The 17,171-nt window shown below is 43.8% G+C and overlaps 1 protein-coding gene across 1 annotated transcript in view; it reads left to right on the top strand.

The window, feature by feature from the left end:
• Positions 1–17,171, top strand: part of si:ch211-286b4.4 (zonadhesin) — a 185,733-nt gene that overhangs the window by 122,008 nt on the left and 46,554 nt on the right. The window contains exons 39-43 of the mRNA XM_061878358.1: positions 9,489–9,713; positions 9,791–9,917; positions 10,019–10,218; positions 13,149–13,361; positions 16,991–17,136. Coding sequence (XP_061734342.1) covers positions 9,489–9,713; positions 9,791–9,917; positions 10,019–10,218; positions 13,149–13,361; positions 16,991–17,136 — 911 coding nt within the window. The remainder of the gene's footprint in view (positions 1–9,488; positions 9,714–9,790; positions 9,918–10,018; positions 10,219–13,148; positions 13,362–16,990; positions 17,137–17,171) is intronic.

The raw sequence follows: 17,171 nt of genomic DNA, 5'->3' as shown, positions 1-17,171 counted from the left end.
CTGTGTTTGTGTTGTTAAAGGCGGCCGCAATACACCGCTTCCCACCTACATCTTTCTTCTTTGATGTCTCCATTATTAATTGAACATTATTTAAAGATTCAGCAAAACAGAGGTCCAGAATACTGTGTAATCATGCGATTAAAGCAGACTACTTATAGCTTGGATCGGGCTGGAAAAAAAATGTCCGCTACGACCTGAGACGCCACTCGCACTCGTCATCATACTGACGTTTTTAACAGGATACTTTGCGCGAAATTTAAAATTGCAATTTAGTAAACTAAAAAGGCCGTATTGGCATGTGTTGCAATGTTAATATTTCATCATTGATATATAAACTATCAGACTGTGTGGTCGCTAGTAGTGGCTTTCAGTAGACCTTTAAATACGTAATTATAACATTTACTCATAATGTTAATTAAAACGATGGGTGTGGTGTTTTGTCTTGTAATGAAATGTGAAATATTAGCACAGAGCGACGACGCGATGTACCTCTCCTCTGTTCCGCCATTACTCACAGACCTTTTAAAGCATACGGACGTTCCAGGTTGTGGTAATTTCACATTATACTCCTGCCCGAGCCTGTGCCGTAGATAAGAGCGGAGGAGTTCTAATATGATAGAAGGCCCTGCGTTTAAAGCCCATATCGCTTGAGGCTATGCTCATGATTAAGCGCTCCGGGTTTTTGTAACCGAAAAACTTTCTTCTAATCTGCCTCGCTCGCATTAAACTTCTCAAATGGAAGCCATGTTGTTGCCGTATCTACTTGTTGTTGCTCCCCCTGATTTTCTGTATTCATAATACAAAGCCTGTTTCCATATGAGTTGGGGAATTGTGTTAGATGTAAATTTGAACAGAATACAATGATTTGCAAATCCTTTTCAACCAATATTCAAGTGAATGCACTACAAAGACAATTTGATGTTCAAACTCAGAAACGTATAATAATTAGAATTTCATGGCTGCAACACGTGCCAAAATAGTTGGGAAAGGGCATGTTCACCACTGTGTTACATCACCTTTTCTTTTAACAACACTCAATAAACGTTTGGGAACTGAGGAAACTAATTGTTGAAGCTTTGAAAGTGGAATTCTTTCCCATTCTTGTTTTATGTAGAGCTTCAGTCGTTCAACAGTCCGGGGTCTCCGCTGTCGTATTTTACACTTCATAATGCGCCACAAATTTTTTATGAGAGACAGTTCTGAACGGCACGCGGGCCAGGAAAGTACCCGCACTCTTTTTTTATGAAGAGTGTTGTAGCACGTGCTGAATGTGGCTTGGCATTGTCTTGCTGAAATAAGCAGGGGCGTCCATGAAAAAGACAGCGCATAGATGGCAGCATATGCTGTTCCAAAACCTGTATGTACCTTTCAGCATTAATGGTGCCTTCACAGATGTGTAAGTTACCCATGCCTTGGGCACTAATGCACCAACATACCATCACAGATGCTGGCTTTTGAACTTTGCGTTGATAACAGTCTGGATGGTTCGCTTCCCCTTTGGTCCGGATGACACAATGTCGAATATTTCCAAAAACAATTTGAAATGTGGACTCGTCAGCCCACAGAACACTTCTCCACTTTGCATTAGTCCATCTGAGATGATCTCGGGCCCAGAGAAACCGGCGGCGTTTCTGGATGTTGTTGATAAATGGCTTTCGCTTTGCAAAGTAGAGTTTTAACTTGCACTTACAGATGTAGCGACCAACTGCATTTAGTGACAGTGGTTTTCTGAAGTGATCCTGAGCCCATGTGGTGATATCCTTTGGAGATTGATGTCGGTTTTTGATACAGTGCCGTCTGAGGGATGGAAGTTCACGGTCATTCAATGTTGGTTTCCGTTTGGGAACTGAGAAAAGTTGAAGCTTTGAAAGTGGAATTCTTTCCCATTCTTGTTTTATGTAGAGCTTCAGTCGTTCAACAGTCCGGGGTCTCCGGTGTCGTATTTTACGCTTCACAATGCGCCACACATTTTCCATGGGAGACATGTCTGGACTGCAGGCGGGCCAGGAAAGTACCCGCACTCTTTTTTTCCACGAAGCCACGCTGTTGTAACACGTGCTGAATGTGGCTTGGCATCGTCCTGCTAAAATAAGCAGGGGCGTCCATGAAAAAGCTTCGCTTGGATGACAACATATGTTGTTCCAAAACCTGTATGTACCTTTCAGCATTAATGGTGCCTTCACAGATGTGTACGTTACCCATGCCTTGGGCACTAATGCACCCCCATACCATCACAGATGCTGTCACACCAGTGTGCCGCGGCACAGTGGTTGAAAAACACTGCTGAAAACCAAGGGTGCCCACACTTTTTTCTGCAGGTGAGCTACTTTTCAACCGACCAAGTTGAGGGGATCTACCTCATTCATATATATAATTTATATTTATAGTCGTTTCCTGTTGTTTATCCGTTATACAGGGGCGGTATAGCTCATCCTAGTCACTGCCGTTGTGTCCTTGGGCAAGACACTTCACCCACCTGCTCCCAGTGCCACCCACACTGGTTTAAATGTAACTTAGATATTGGGTTTCACTATGTAAAGCGCTTTGAGTCACTAGAGAAAAAGCGCTATATAAATATAATTCACTTCACTTCACTACAGTGCTCAATACCGGGATCAAGCGGAATATACATTAGGTCAGAAAAGAACAGAGGCTATTTCATCCCTACAAGCCTGTAGCCTGCTTTATTGAGGGTCTATATATATATATATATATATATATATATATATATATATATATATATATATATATATATACACATATATATATATACATAGGGTACATTATACAAGGTTACGAGCAGGGAAACCTGTGAAACAGGCTTGATGGGATGAAATAGCCTCTGTTTTTTCCTGACCGAACGTATAATTTATAATTATTTATTCAAGAGATGTTTTTATTAACGAGTTGAAGGTGTTTAATGATAATACAAGCATGCTTGACATATATATATTCCTTTCTTTCATGAAGACAATAATATAAGTTGGAGTATTACCTGATTCTGATGACTTGCATTGATAGGAATCAGACAGTAGTGCTGATAGCGTGCCTTATTTTCAAATGGAGGAGACAAAAAGTCCTCCTTTCTGTCCAAAACCACATGAAAGTGGTAGGTTTCTGGCATCGGATTTGCCAAGCTTCCATACTCCTTTTTATACACTTTACAAGAACTACATTGGCGGCAAACTCTGTAGCTTACTAGCTTGTGCACGCCAGCTTTCTGAGACTCTTATTTTGTTAGCGCAGGCAGGATGAAGCAGGTCTTTCATTTTTTGGTTTAGTTTAGTTTGCAAAACAAAAGCCATTTATCAACAACACCCAGAAATGCAGCCGGCTTCGCTGGGCCCGAGCTCATCTAAGATGGACTGGTGAAAAGTGGCAAAGTGTGCTTTGGTCTGACGAGTTCACGTTTCAATTTTTTGGGGGAAACTGTGGCCAAAATGGAAAAGAACCATACGGACTGTTATAGGCACAACGTGGAAAAGCCAGCATCTGTGATGGTATGGGGGTGCATTAGTGCCCAAGGCATGGGTAACTTACACATCTGTGAAGGCACCATTAATGGTGAAAGGTACATACAGGCTTTGAAGCAACATATGTTGCCATCCAAGAAAAGTATTTTTCATGGACGCCCCTGCTTATTTCAGCAAGACAATGCCAAGCCAAATTCCGCACATGTTACTACAGGATGGTTTTGTAGGAAAAATGTGGGTACTAGACTGGCCTGCCTGTAGTCCAGACCTGTCTCCCATTGAGAATGTGTGGCGCATTATGAAGCCTAAAATAGGACAATGGAAACCCTGGAATGTTGAACAACTTAAAGGCCTACTGAAATGAGATTTTCTTACATAAACGGGGATAGCAGGTCCATTCTATGTGTCATACTTGATCTTTTCGCGATATTGCCATATTTTTGCTGAAAGGATTTAATAGAGAACATCGACAATAAAGTTTGCAATTTTGGGTCGCTAAAAAAAAAGCCTTGCCTGTACCGGAAGTAGCAGACGATGTGCGCGTGACGTCACGGGTTGTGGAGCTCCTCACATCTGAACATTGTTTACAATCATGGCCACCAGCAGCGAGAGTGATTCGGACCGAGAAAGCGACGATTTCCCCATTCATTTGAGCGAGGATGAAAGATTCCTGGATGAGGAAAGTTAGAGTGAGGCACAAAAAAAAAAAAGGGTGACGGCACCAGGCGGCATTTCAGATGTAAATAGACACATTTACTAGGCTAATTCTGGAAGATCCCTTATCTGCTTATTGTTTTAATAGTGTTTTAGTGAGGTTGTAAAGTCATACCTGAAAGTCGGAGGGCTGTGGTGAACGCCAGTGTCTCTGAGAGAAGCCAAGGAGCCAAGATCACAGCTGCCTTTTTGAGCTGCAGGATGAAGTCGCATATTCCACTGAAGTCTCCGGTAAGAGCTGACTTAAAATCACAATTTTCCCATCCAAAAACTTGCTGGTTGACGTAGAGAAACATGTTCGCTTGACCGCTCTGTGTTAAAGCTTCACAACAAACAAAGAAACACCGGCTGTGTTTCGGTGCTAAAGGCAGCTGCAATCCACCGCTTTCAACCAACAGTATTCTTCTTTGACGTCTCCATTATTAATTGAACAAATTGCAAAAGATTCAGCAACACAGATGTTTAAATTACTGTGTAATTTTGCGATGAAAAGAGACGACTTTTAGCCGTGTGTGGTGCTGGGCTAATATGTCCGCTACAACCCGAGACGTCAGAAACATGCAACGTTTTCAACAAGAAACTCCGCGGGAAATTTAAAATTGTAATTTAGTAAACTAAAAAGGCCGTATTGGCATGTGTTGCAATGTTAATATTTCATCATTGATATATAAACTATCAGACTGCGTGGTCGCTAGTAGTGGCTTTCAGTAGGCCTTTAAAGCTGTACATCAAGCAAGAATGGGAAAGGATTCCACCTGAAAATCTTCAAAAATCGATCTCCTCAGTTCCTAAATGTTATGAGTGTTGTTAAAAGGAAAGGACATGTAACACAGAGGTAAAAATGCCCCCGTGCCAACTTTTTTGCAATGTGTTGCTGCCATTAAATTATAAGTTAATGATTATTTGCAAAACAAAACAAAAAGTAGTTTCTCAGTTTAAACAATAAATACCTCGTCTTTGCGGTCAATCCAATTGAAAATAAGTTAAAGGATTTGCAAATATTCTGTTTTTATTTACCATTTACCCAACTTGCCAACTTCACCGGTTTTGGGTTTTGTACTGGAATGAGATAGGAGTTTGTTGAAAAAGCGACTTCCATTCATGGTTATTGCATGTTATGTATTCAAATGTTTCAAGATATTTCTGGTATGTCCTCCTGGTTGATGAAAAAGCAGCCTTGCAATTCTTCCAAGTAGGCTGTTGCAATCATTTCTTGTAAAATGTAATCAGACTTTAGAGTGTTCGTTCCGCCCGGTCGCTGATGACCTCATCCCCACCCGCAATTTTGTTAAGGGAATGGTTTAAAAACATGGTGTGACAGTCTCTTGCTGTCGTCGTGCGGGTTCAATGGACCACCCAGGAAGGACATACTTTTGAGCAGGTTTGACTCTTTTATTTTGCAATAAAGCTTGGCTGCAGTTCGGATCGCTTTTCAGCTCCTTCCTCCACTGCTCGTTCCCGGTCTGCTTTTCAGCTGCCGTCCTCGTCTGCTTTTTGGCCTCTCTTGCTTCCTAGTCGCTCCTACTCCTCTTTCGATCTCTCCTCCTTTTCCCCTTTTATACATCATGATGAGATGGTTTAATCGTTTCCCGGTGTGTGAGCCACGCACCTGATTTAGATTGCGGTGGCGTCGCTCCCGGCACGCCTAGCCTAGCCTCGCCTATCCGCTCCGCCGCATTCTCCACCTCCTTGCCGCCAATCTGGGGCATGGCTCCAGCACGCCCTCCCCCGCCGTCGGACCATCGGCTCCGCCTTTCCACACATGGCAATCGGTTCCAAGGAAGTGATACACTGCGAACGGGTTCTGAACAAGAACCGGTTTTCAATTGTCATTCCTAAGTGCCTCTGGAAAGTATTCACAGCGCTTCACTTTTTGCACATTTTGTTATTTTACAGCTTTTTTTTTTGCAACTACCGTTTTTTCGATTTGTCGAAAATGCATAATAAAGAAGGAAAAAAAAACATATATAAGTCGCACCCCTGGCCAAACTATGGAAAAAAACTGCGACTTATAGTCCGAAAAATACGGTATCTTAAAACTAATAAAAGTAAAAGAATCACATGTGCATAAGTATTCACAGCCTTTTCTCACTACTTTTTGATGCACCCTTGGCAGCAATTACAGGCTCAATCTTTTTGAAACAACTTTGGCAAGTTTCGCCCGTTCCAGGTTGGGTGGGAAGCGTTGGTTTCCATCCAGTTTTTGAGCCTGCTAAAGCCCCTTAAAGGGTTTTAGTTGGTGGAATTGTTACGTACGTCGGGGGAAGGAGACGACACAACGGCAGGAATCAGTAATCAATTGTTACTTCTCAGACCCCTGCCAACACCGTTCATCCGTCTGTGTGCTCCAGTGAGCCCACCTCAGGACATTCCCACGGGCGCGCACATCCAGGGACGCGCCATGCGCGTTTCCGCCCTGCAGCATCCATCAGCTGTAATCATTCACCGGCATGGCTCGCCGGAGTATAGTCTTCAGTTGGCATTCTGTAAGCGATCATCCTGCTTGATGCAATCCTGCTCTCTGTCTGTTTTCCCTTCCGTGTTTCATTGCCGTGTCATCTTACTGCAGACCTCCGTTCCCGTGTTTGACGTTTCTGTGTCTCGTGATTCCTCGTTGTCTTTACCCTGCTTCTCGGACTGCCCTCTTGGATCTCGACCTCCCTCTCGGAAACGGATCTTGTCTCTTCGCTCCTACCCTGGATCATCTGCCTGCCCCACGGACTTTCGTGATCTTTCGCTCTCACCAACATTTACGGTAAAACCCTCCAGTTAAATATTACACATAGTCTTACACCATACACACTCTTGTATCTAGTTCACACTCAATTTCCTTAGTTTATATTTATATTGTTTGATTATTATATATGTATATATATGGTTAATAATTGGCCTTAGTGTGTGAATGTAAATGTGAATGTTGTCTGTCTATCTGTGTTGGCCCTGCGATGAGGTGGCGACTTGTCCAGGGTGTACCCGCCTTCTGCCCGATTGTAGCTGAGATAGGCACCAGCGCCCCCCGCGACTCCAAAGGGAATAAGCGGTAGAAAATGGATGGATGGATGTGTTAATATATATAATAAATCTATAGAGCTACATCGACCTCTAGTGTCTTTTGCCGTCACCTTCCTCAGTTAACCATAACAACAATAGGTTTATTGAACTCGATGATGTACTGGGGTGTGTATGCTACTCCTTGTTCCTTGTAAGACCAGGCCTGGGCAATAATTTTGACTCAGAGGGCCAAATTTAGAGAGGAAAATATGTCTGAGGGCCGGTATATTTGATTTTTAAGAACACTAATACAAAACCTCACAATAGTGTCTGATCGAATGCTAAAAAACGTTATGACAGACCGCCTTAAAAACGGAATGGAATTTCAACCTTTTTTTTTACTGAGTGAGACACCCAGAATGTACATGAAAATAAAGAATGTATGATTTACAATATTAACTATGAAGGATAAAACGCTGAATATTGACAACATATGAACGTCACACACCCTCTTAATCCACATATTTTACAATCAAGCGAAACGCAATAAAAATGCAACAAACACAGTGAAATATGAACGTGAAGGGTAAAAAATAAACCCACCACAATCTGATATATCCGATATATAACTAAGTTTTAGAATTTTCCTGTAAAAATCTCCTTCTACGTCTGTCCGTGACACGCGCTTTTAAGCTGACCGCCCTGGAAACACTCTGTGGAAACTCTTCCGTCCACACTGCTTGGTGCCTTGTCTGAGCTTCTGAGACTTACATTACCATAGTAACTCATTATATCACCATAGTGACTAATTAGATTACCATAGTAACTAGTCTATCACGCAAAAGCACATATTCCAACCATTGAAATACTCGGTATAGTTCAAGAAAACATCACTGCACATCATAATGGCAGCTACAGTTCCATCTTAAAGATCTAAAAAAAATATTTCGGAATGTCCGGCGGGTCAGATTGAAAAGCTTAACGGGCCGCATGTGGCCCCCAGGCCTTAATTTGCCCAGGTCTGTGTAAGACGATCTGAAGAATGAATAATCTCAATGTTACCAGAGGATGTTGTACGTGTGTGTTGGAGGAATAGTCCACAAGTACAGAGGGGCAAGGCAAGAAGGAAGTCCGTGGGCAAACAAGAGGTCGAGGGCTGGAGAGCGGGGATCGAGGTAAGCAGTCCAAAGTCCGGAGGGAAGTCCGAGGGAACGAGGCGCTCAGCTCGATCGCTGGATACTGAGGGGATACTGCAGGGAATACAAAGGACATATAAGACACGGGCAGAGGGAAAGTACAGAGAGCAGGTACGAGGAGGGAAGCAAGAGACAGGATGATTACTACGAGTGAACTATGTCCGGCACTGGATCTTTCGGGTCTGCTGGTCTTTGTGTCGTCTGCTGTCTGTCGTTTGTGTCGCTTTCCTGGCTATATTATACACCCCTGCGCCCCCAAGCCCGCCCACCTCAACTGACGCACGGAGGAGGGGGGTTGGTGCTAGCAGGGTGTATAATATAGCCAGGAATAGTCATGGATGCATGGGATTCTGGGAAATGGTTATGATGCGTTTATGTGTTACAGTGCGGATGTTCTCCCGAAATGTGTTTGTCATTCTTTTTTGGTGTGGGTTCACAGTGTGGCGCATATTAGTAAGAGTGTTAAAGTTGTTTATATCACAAGCTTCAGTGTGACCTGTATGGCTGTTGAACAACTATGCCTTGCAGTCTTGTACGTGTATCTGCAGAAGCCACATTCAACATGTTACTGGCCTGGCAAGCTGTTTGTACATCTTGTAGAAGGCGTCAAAGGCAATGGCTTCATAGCACGCCCTTATTATTGTTATCCTGGTGACCATTAGCAGTTATTCGCAAGAATGGTTGCTTTGAGGATCCGGGAACCTCCCGGAAAATTTGGTAAAGCTGTCAAGCGGAATTCATATAAAAGTCGCGGACCGCACTGACATTAAATGTTCTCTTCAAGGTGCAAGCCGCGTGTCTAAGACCTGGTTTACACATAGCACAAAGCAAAAATAAAATATTTATGCTGTGTTATTTCATTTTAAATTTCAAAAGAGTTTTGTGGCTCCCATTGTCTTCTTTATTTTGTGAACTGGGTCAAAATGGCTCTTTGAGTGGTAAAGGTTGCCGACCCCTGGCATATATTGATTGATCGTCTTTGAATTGGTTTTAGTATATTTTATTGACATTCTTCATTGTTTTTGTCTGCGGTCCTTGCTGGAAGACATTTGGACATCCCTGTCATTAACAATGAAGCGATTATGATCACGTAGTTTCCCCCCCCTCCCCCCAGGTCTTGCAGACTATGCCAACACCCCGTGCCCACCTGGGTTTTGGTGCAGTGGCTCTGGACGTCCTATCTTTTGCCCGGCAGGCACTAAGAGGGCCCTTCCTGGTGCTGCCGATCCCAGTCAGTGTGAGCCTTGTGCTGGGGGGACCTTCTGCCCAGACCCTCAGGCTACCGGCAAGCCCAATGTGGAGGGGATACTTTGCAGGGCCTCTTATGAATGCCCCATAGGTATCTTCAATTTTGTTATCCCCAAATCCTGTGCAAGGTTTATCCCCAATTAAATCCTTTTTTTGCTTCCTACCCAGGTTCAGCTTCAGAGAAGCTCTGCAGAGCTGGCTCATACTGCCCAGCAAAAACCGCCGAGCCTCAAATCTGTCCGGCAGGCTATGTTTGCACCGAGGGGTCAAAGTCTCCCAATCTCCCTGAACAACTGTGAGTGCACCTCCGTAGAAAACATTCTTTGAACTAATAGAGAAAGTTTACCAGAGTTGGACTAAAAACGATACAAATGACCTCCCTGCTGCCCTCCACAGCTGTCCGTTTCCCTACTACTGCCCGGCTAATAGTTCTTCAATGAAGTCCTGTGATGGAGGCTTTAAGCCTGTCAACACAAGTGGGCTCAGAAGGTCCAAAAAGGGATGCTGCAGTATTTGTGCTGAGGGCACTTATCGCCCTTATCTCTCAGCTGTCGTGCAATGCCTGTCATGCCCAGAGGGACATTTCTGCCCGCCAGGTATGCCAATCCAAAGAGAGGTCACAGTCAATGTCACGGCTATTTTTGTATGTGGAAAGAACAGGTGGAATGCAAAAATTTCAACTCACTCCGTATTTCCTTTACACCTGACCTGGGCAAGCTTTTCAATCACGGACATTGCCAAACATTTTTTTTTTATCTTTAAAGGGGAACATTATCAGCAGACCTATGTAAGTGTCAATATATACCTTAATGGTGCAGAAAAAAGACCATCTATTTTTTTAACCGATTTCCGAACTCTAAATGGGTGAATTTTGGCGAATTAAACGCCTTTCTGTTTATCACTCTGGAGGCGATGACGTCAGAATGTGACGTCGCCGAGGTAACACACCCGCCATTTTCATTTTAAACCCATTGTAAACATTGGGTCTCAGCTCTGTTATTTTCCGTTTTTTCGACTATTTTTTGGAACCTTGGAGACATCAGGCCTCGTCGGTGTGTTGTCGGAGGGTGTAACAACACTAACAGGGAGGGATTCAAGTTGCACCACTGGCCCGATGATGCGAAAGTGTCTGCCGCCAGACCCCCATTGAATGTACCAAAGTGTCTTCACATTTGACCGGCGATGCTAAGACAGACATGGCACAGAGATGTATGGATAACCTGCAGATGCATTTGCAACCATTAAGTCAACAAAATCACAAAGGTGAGTTTTGTTGATGTTGTTGACTTATGTGCTAATCAGACATATTTGGTCGCGGCATGACTGCCAGCTAATCGATGCTAACATGCGACGCTAATCGATGCTAACATGCTATTTACGCTAGCTGTATGTACATTTGAAACTAGATACCCACATTTAATGCAAAACAAACACTTACCAATCAACGGATTTAAGTTGCTCCAGTGTCACAAGATGCGAAAGTGTCTTCCGCCAGACCCCCATTGAATGTGCCAAAGTGTCTCCACATTTTACCGGCGATGACAGACATGGCACAGAGATGTATGGATAACCTGCAAATGCATTTGCAACGATAAAGTCACAGAAATCACAAAGGTGAGTTTTGTTGATGCCGACTTATGTGCTAATCGGACATATTTGGTTGCGGCGTGACTGCCAGCTAATCGATGCTAACATGCTACGCTAATCGACGCTAACATGCTATTTACCGGCGGTGCTAAAGCAGACATGGCACAGAGATGTATGGATAACCTGCAGATGCATTTGTAACGATAAAGTCACAGAAATCACAAAGGTGAGTTTTGTTGATGTTGACTGCCAGCTAATCGATGCTAACATGCTACGCTAATCGACGCTAACATGCTATTTACCGGCGGTGCTAAAGCAGACATGGCACAGAGATGTATGGATAACCTGCAGATGCATATGTAACGATAAAGTCATAGAAATCACAAAAGTGAGTTATGTTGATGTTGACTGCCAGCTAATCGATGCTAACATGCTATTTACCGGCGATGCTAAAGCAGACATGGCAAAGAGAGGTATGGATAACCTGCAGATGCATTTGTAACGATAAAGTCACAGAAATCACAGAGGTGAGTTTTGTTGATGTTAACTGCCAGCTAATCGATGCTAACATGCTACGCTAATCGACGCTAACATGCTATTTACCAGCGGTGCTAAAGCAGACATGGCACAGAGATGTATGGATAACCTGCAGATGCAACTATATTACATTTCCTTCCACCCACATTTAATGTGAAACAAACACTTACCAATCGAAGGATTTAAGTTGCTCCAGTGTCACGAGATGCGAAAGTCCTGATCGTTTGGTCCGCACATTTTACCGGCGATGCTAACGCAGCTATTCGGCCATGCTATGGCTATGAATAGCGTCAATAGCTATTCGCTCAATAGCTTCAGTTTCTTCTTCAATATTTTCATACTCCAACCATCTGTTTCAATACATGCGTAATCTGTTGAATCGCTTAAGTCGCTGAAATCCGAGTCTGAATCCGAGCTAATGTCGCTATATCTTGCTGTGGTATTCCCATTGTTTGTTTACATTGGCAGCACTGTGTGACATCACAGGGAAATGGATAGTGGCATCGCAAATAGCGAAAATCAAGCACTTTAAAGCTTTTTTTAGGGATATTCGGAGACCGGTAAAATTTTGAAAAAAAACTTCAAAAAATACAACAAGCCACTGGGAACTGATTTTTATTGTTTTCAACCCTTTTGAAATTGTGATAATGTTCCCCTTTAAAGGCCTACTGAAATGAGATGTTCTTATTTAAACGGGGATAGCAGGTCCATTCTATGTGTCATACTTGATCATTTCGCCATATTGCCATATTTTTGCTGAAAGGATTTAGTAGAGAACATCCACGATAAAGTTTGCAACTTTTGGTCGCTAATAAAAAAGCCTTGCCTGCACCGGAAGTAGCAGACGATGTGCGCGTGACGTCACATGTTGTGGAGGCCAATACTATATACCCGGCGGCAATTCAAGGAAATGCAGTAGTTACTATGGTAATCTAAGTCACAGCTGCTCAGACGAGGCACCAAGCAGTATAGGAGCGTTTCCACTGGGTGTTTCCAGAGCGGCCAGCCTGATATGCGGGTGTCAGGGACAGACTCGGAAGGAGATAATTACAACAAAGGTTTAAAGCTTAGTGAAATGTCAGATTGTAGGTATATATTTTTTTTTACCCTTTGTAATCATAATTCGCTGTTTGTTGCATTTGTGTTGATTGTAAAATATGTCGATCAAGAGGGGGTGTGATGTTCCAATGTTGTCAATATTCAGTGTTTTATCGTTCATAGTTAATATTGTAAATCCCACATTATTTATTTTCATACAACAGTTTTAATTCCATCCTGATTTTTAAGGCGGTCTGTCATAACATTTTTAGCACTCAGACATTATTGTGAGGTTTTGTATGAGTGTTTTTCTCCAAAAATAATTCCCCATGTCTGCCTAACGCTAATTGATTCGATTGAACAGGCACAGAGGACTACAAACTTAACCCCTGCCCTCAAGGTTATTTGTGCCCCTCTGGATCTGCACGACCAAAACCATGTCCTCCTGGCTCCTTTGGCAACACCACCCAGGCCGAGAAGCTCCAAGACTGTCACCCATGTCCGGCGGACACCTTCAACCACCTGCCTGGCCAGAAAGCCTGCTTCCCTTGTGGAAGCTCGTCCACGTCTCCACCAGGTTATTCTTTTTTAATTATTTTTATTTGATCCCTTTTCAATAATTGTAAAAGTTTCATCTCTCAACAGAAATAGTTAATAAGTAAGTAAAGTAAGTATTAGAGATGTCCGATAATATCAGACTTAAAAAAATGTAATATCAGAAATGATCGGTATCGGTTTCAAAATTATCGGTGTCTGCTTCAAAAAGTAAAATTTAGGACTTTTTAAAACGCTATTGTGTTCACGGACGTACAGAGGGCCAATAAACTTTAAAGGCACTGCCTTTGCGTGCCGACCCAAACATAATATCTCCGGCTTTTCACACACAGAAGTGAATGCAAGGCATACTTAGTCAACATAAACAACTTTAACACTGTTACAAATGTGCGCCACACCGTGAACCCACACCAAACAAGAATGACAAACACATTTCGGGAGAACATCCGCACCGTAACACAACGGAACAAATACTCAGAACCCCTTGCAGCACTATCTCGCCCGGGACGCTACAATAACCCCCCCCCCTGCTACCCCCTGGGGGAGGGGGGGATTTTTTTTTTTTTTTTTTTGTCATGAAAAAGGGAGGTTTTTGTCATGAAAAGGGAGGTTTTTAGGGTTGGTGCACTAATTGTATGTGTTTTTTATGTTGATTTAATAAAAAAATCAATCAATCAATGTTTATTTATATAGCCCTAAATCACAAGTGTCTCAAAGGGCTGCACAAATCACTACGACATCCTCGGAAGAACCCACATAAGGGCAAGGAAAACTCACACCCAGTGGGACATCGGTGACAATGATGACTATGAGAACCTTGGAGAGGACCACATATGTGGGAACCCCCCCATATACTCCCCATTCCTGTTTTGCCGTAGCTGAGACCAGGACGAGCCCGGGCCCGAGGCATCGTCTTCTTTTGTCTTCAATGTGACCGAAAACAATGACTGTTTATATACTCCCCATTCCTGTTTTGCCGTAGCTGAGATCAGGACGAGCCCGGACCCGAGGCATCGTCTTCTTTTGTCTTCAATGTGACCGAAAACAATGACTGTTTATATACGCCCCATTCCTGTTTTGCCGTAGCTGAGACCAGGACGAGCCCGGGCCCTGTTTTGCCGTAGCTGAGACCAGGACGAGCCCGGACCCGAGGCATCGTCTTCTTTAGTCTTCAATGTGACCGAAAACAGTGACTGTGTCTATGCGCCCCATTCCTGTTTTGCCGTAGCTGAGACTAGGACGAGCCCGGGCCCTGTTTTGCCGTAGCTGAGACCAGGACGAGCCCGGACCCGAGGCATCGTCTTCTTTTGTCTTCGATGTGACCGAAAACAATGACTGTTTATATACTCCCCATTCCTGTTTTGCCGTAGCTGAGACCAGGACGAGCCCGGGCCCTGTTTTGCCGTAGCTGAGACCAGGACGAGCCCGGACCCGAGGCATCGTCTTCTTTTGTCTTCAATGTGACCGAAAACAATGACTGTTTATATACGCCCCATTCCTGTTTTGCCGTAGCTGAGACCAGGACGAGCCCGGGCCCTGTTTTGCCGTAGCTGAGACCAGGACGAGCCCGGACCCGAGGCATCGTCTTCTTTTGTCTTCAATGTGACCGAAAACAATGACTGTTTATATACGCCCCATTCCTGTTTTGCCGTAGCTGAGACCAGGACGAGCCCGGGCCCTGTTTTGCCGTAGCTGAGACCAGGACGAGCCCGGACCCGAGGCATCGTCTTCTCTAGTCTTCAATGTGACCGAAAACAGTGACTGTGTGTATGCTGCCCATTCCTGTTTTGACATGTGTTGTTGCGTAAACATTGAATATCTACATAAAAGAGGAGACGAAAACCTTTTCATCAGAGCTTGGTGCAGGAACTGTGAAAGGTGTACAGACGCCATGTCCCTCCTCAGATCTGAGTCCAAATTTAACTCTGTCTCTGTTTGATTCCTTGCCTTATTCTCTTGTTTAATAGATGTCAACAGTGTTTGAACCTGACATCCAAAATACTGTGTAATTATGCGATGAAAAGAGACAACTTTTTGCCGTGTGAGGTGCCGGGCTAATATGTCCACTACAACCCGAGACGTCACAAACACGCGACGTTTTCAACAAGAAACTCCGCGGGAAATTTAAAATTGTAATTTAGTAAACTTAAAAAGGCCGTGTTGGCATGTGTTGAAATGTTAATATTTCATCATTGATATATAAACTATCAGACTGCGTGGTCGCTAGTAGTGGCTTTCAGTAGGCCTTTAAGAGGAGTACGTCCTCAACGACGTCGGACGCATCTACTACGGCACACAGGACCAGATCGCCGCCCGCACGTGGAACTACGGGCAGTTCGATGAAGGGATGTTGGCCGCATCTCTTTTTGTTTTGGAAAAGAGCGGGACTCCTCCAGCTGGGTGGGGAGACCCCGTTAACGTGGTGGAAGTCGTGTCTGCCATGGTGAGACTTCACAAGTTTTGTGTTTTTACTTGTTAAGAGTGTCTTTGTTCCTTCAAACACGACGGCCAGCAAGGCCTTCTCTGCTGGCCTAACATAAAATATGATCATAAATTGATAAAAGGTCATTTTATCTACTTGTCATACATATAGATAGGTAGGTACACTGTAAAAAAAAATAATTAAACAGACAGAATGAAATTTGGCTCAATTGAGGAGAAACGTCTGGACTGTACTCTTGTACAGTCTCCCAACACGCCCTGAGGAAAAACTGTACGCCTCTTCTTTTATTTGGACTTTCCCTGATTACATGGCAACAGCTGTTTTTATAAAGAACGGGGGTCATAAACAGCCATCGCCTTTGATTATAAAACAGTTCAAAGAAAAGGTTGTTAAACGGTTCAAAGAAAAAGTCCTAAAACAGTTCAAAGAAGAGGTCGTAAAACAATTCAAAGAAAAAGGTCGCCTGGAGGGGAGTCTGGTCCTTCTTCCTCTCCGCTTTGTGGTTCTTGGGTCAAGAAAAAAATCTTTCTGGGGCGGTATAGCTCGGTAGGCAGAACGGCTGTGCCAACAACTTCAGGGTTGCAGGTTCGATCCCTTCTTCCACCATCTTAGTCACTGCTGTTGTGTCCTTGGGCAAGACACTTTACCCACCTGCTCCCAGTGCCACCCACCCTGCTTTAAAAATATAACTTAGGTATTGGGTTTCACTATGTAAAGCGCTTTGAGTCACTTGAGAAAAGCGCTATATAAATATAATTCACTTCACTTCACCTGAACAATCACACACAAAAAACAAAACACTGCAAAATCCCGGAGAGACGACTGTAGACGTCGCTATCTTGCGGCTCCACAATTACACGTCAAGACCAAGCGTGTCGAGTTTACGAGGATTTTTAATGATAAACACAATACAGTTTTTGTTTTGACTTTTCAGTCTCTCTCTCCCGGCCGCTTACTGTTAAAGACGGCAGATGAGTAGTCAAACACGTACCACCTGTGCAATCTAATCATCTGTCAGCTGTGTCTCGCAGTCAGTACATGCCCCGCCCCTTTCTGATGGCGCTCTGTCTCAGCACCCTGGACAGCGGTGTTGACTTTCACTCTAATCACAAGCCCCTCCCACAACGACATATGGTTTATTTTAGAGGCCTGTCCCGATACTACACTATTAACTTGTAGAGCTGCTTTGTCACACATCGTGTCCCCAGGTTCCACCTCGTGTGCCTGCATTGGCAAAAACCGAGCCTTTCAACACTCTGATGGGTCGTGCTTGTGCAGGACGGGCTTCATCTTTTATAACGAGCTGGACTTCAAAATCTCCGCTTCTGACAGCGAACTGGACTGCCAGCCTGAGGTCAGTTTTTCATTTCTGAAAGGAAATCCAGTGCC

Source organism: Nerophis ophidion, linkage group LG18 (assembly GCF_033978795.1).
Source record: "Nerophis ophidion isolate RoL-2023_Sa linkage group LG18, RoL_Noph_v1.0, whole genome shotgun sequence".
NCBI lineage: Eukaryota > Metazoa > Chordata > Actinopteri > Syngnathiformes > Syngnathidae > Nerophis > Nerophis ophidion.
This window is presented reverse-complemented; position numbering and strand designations above follow the sequence as displayed.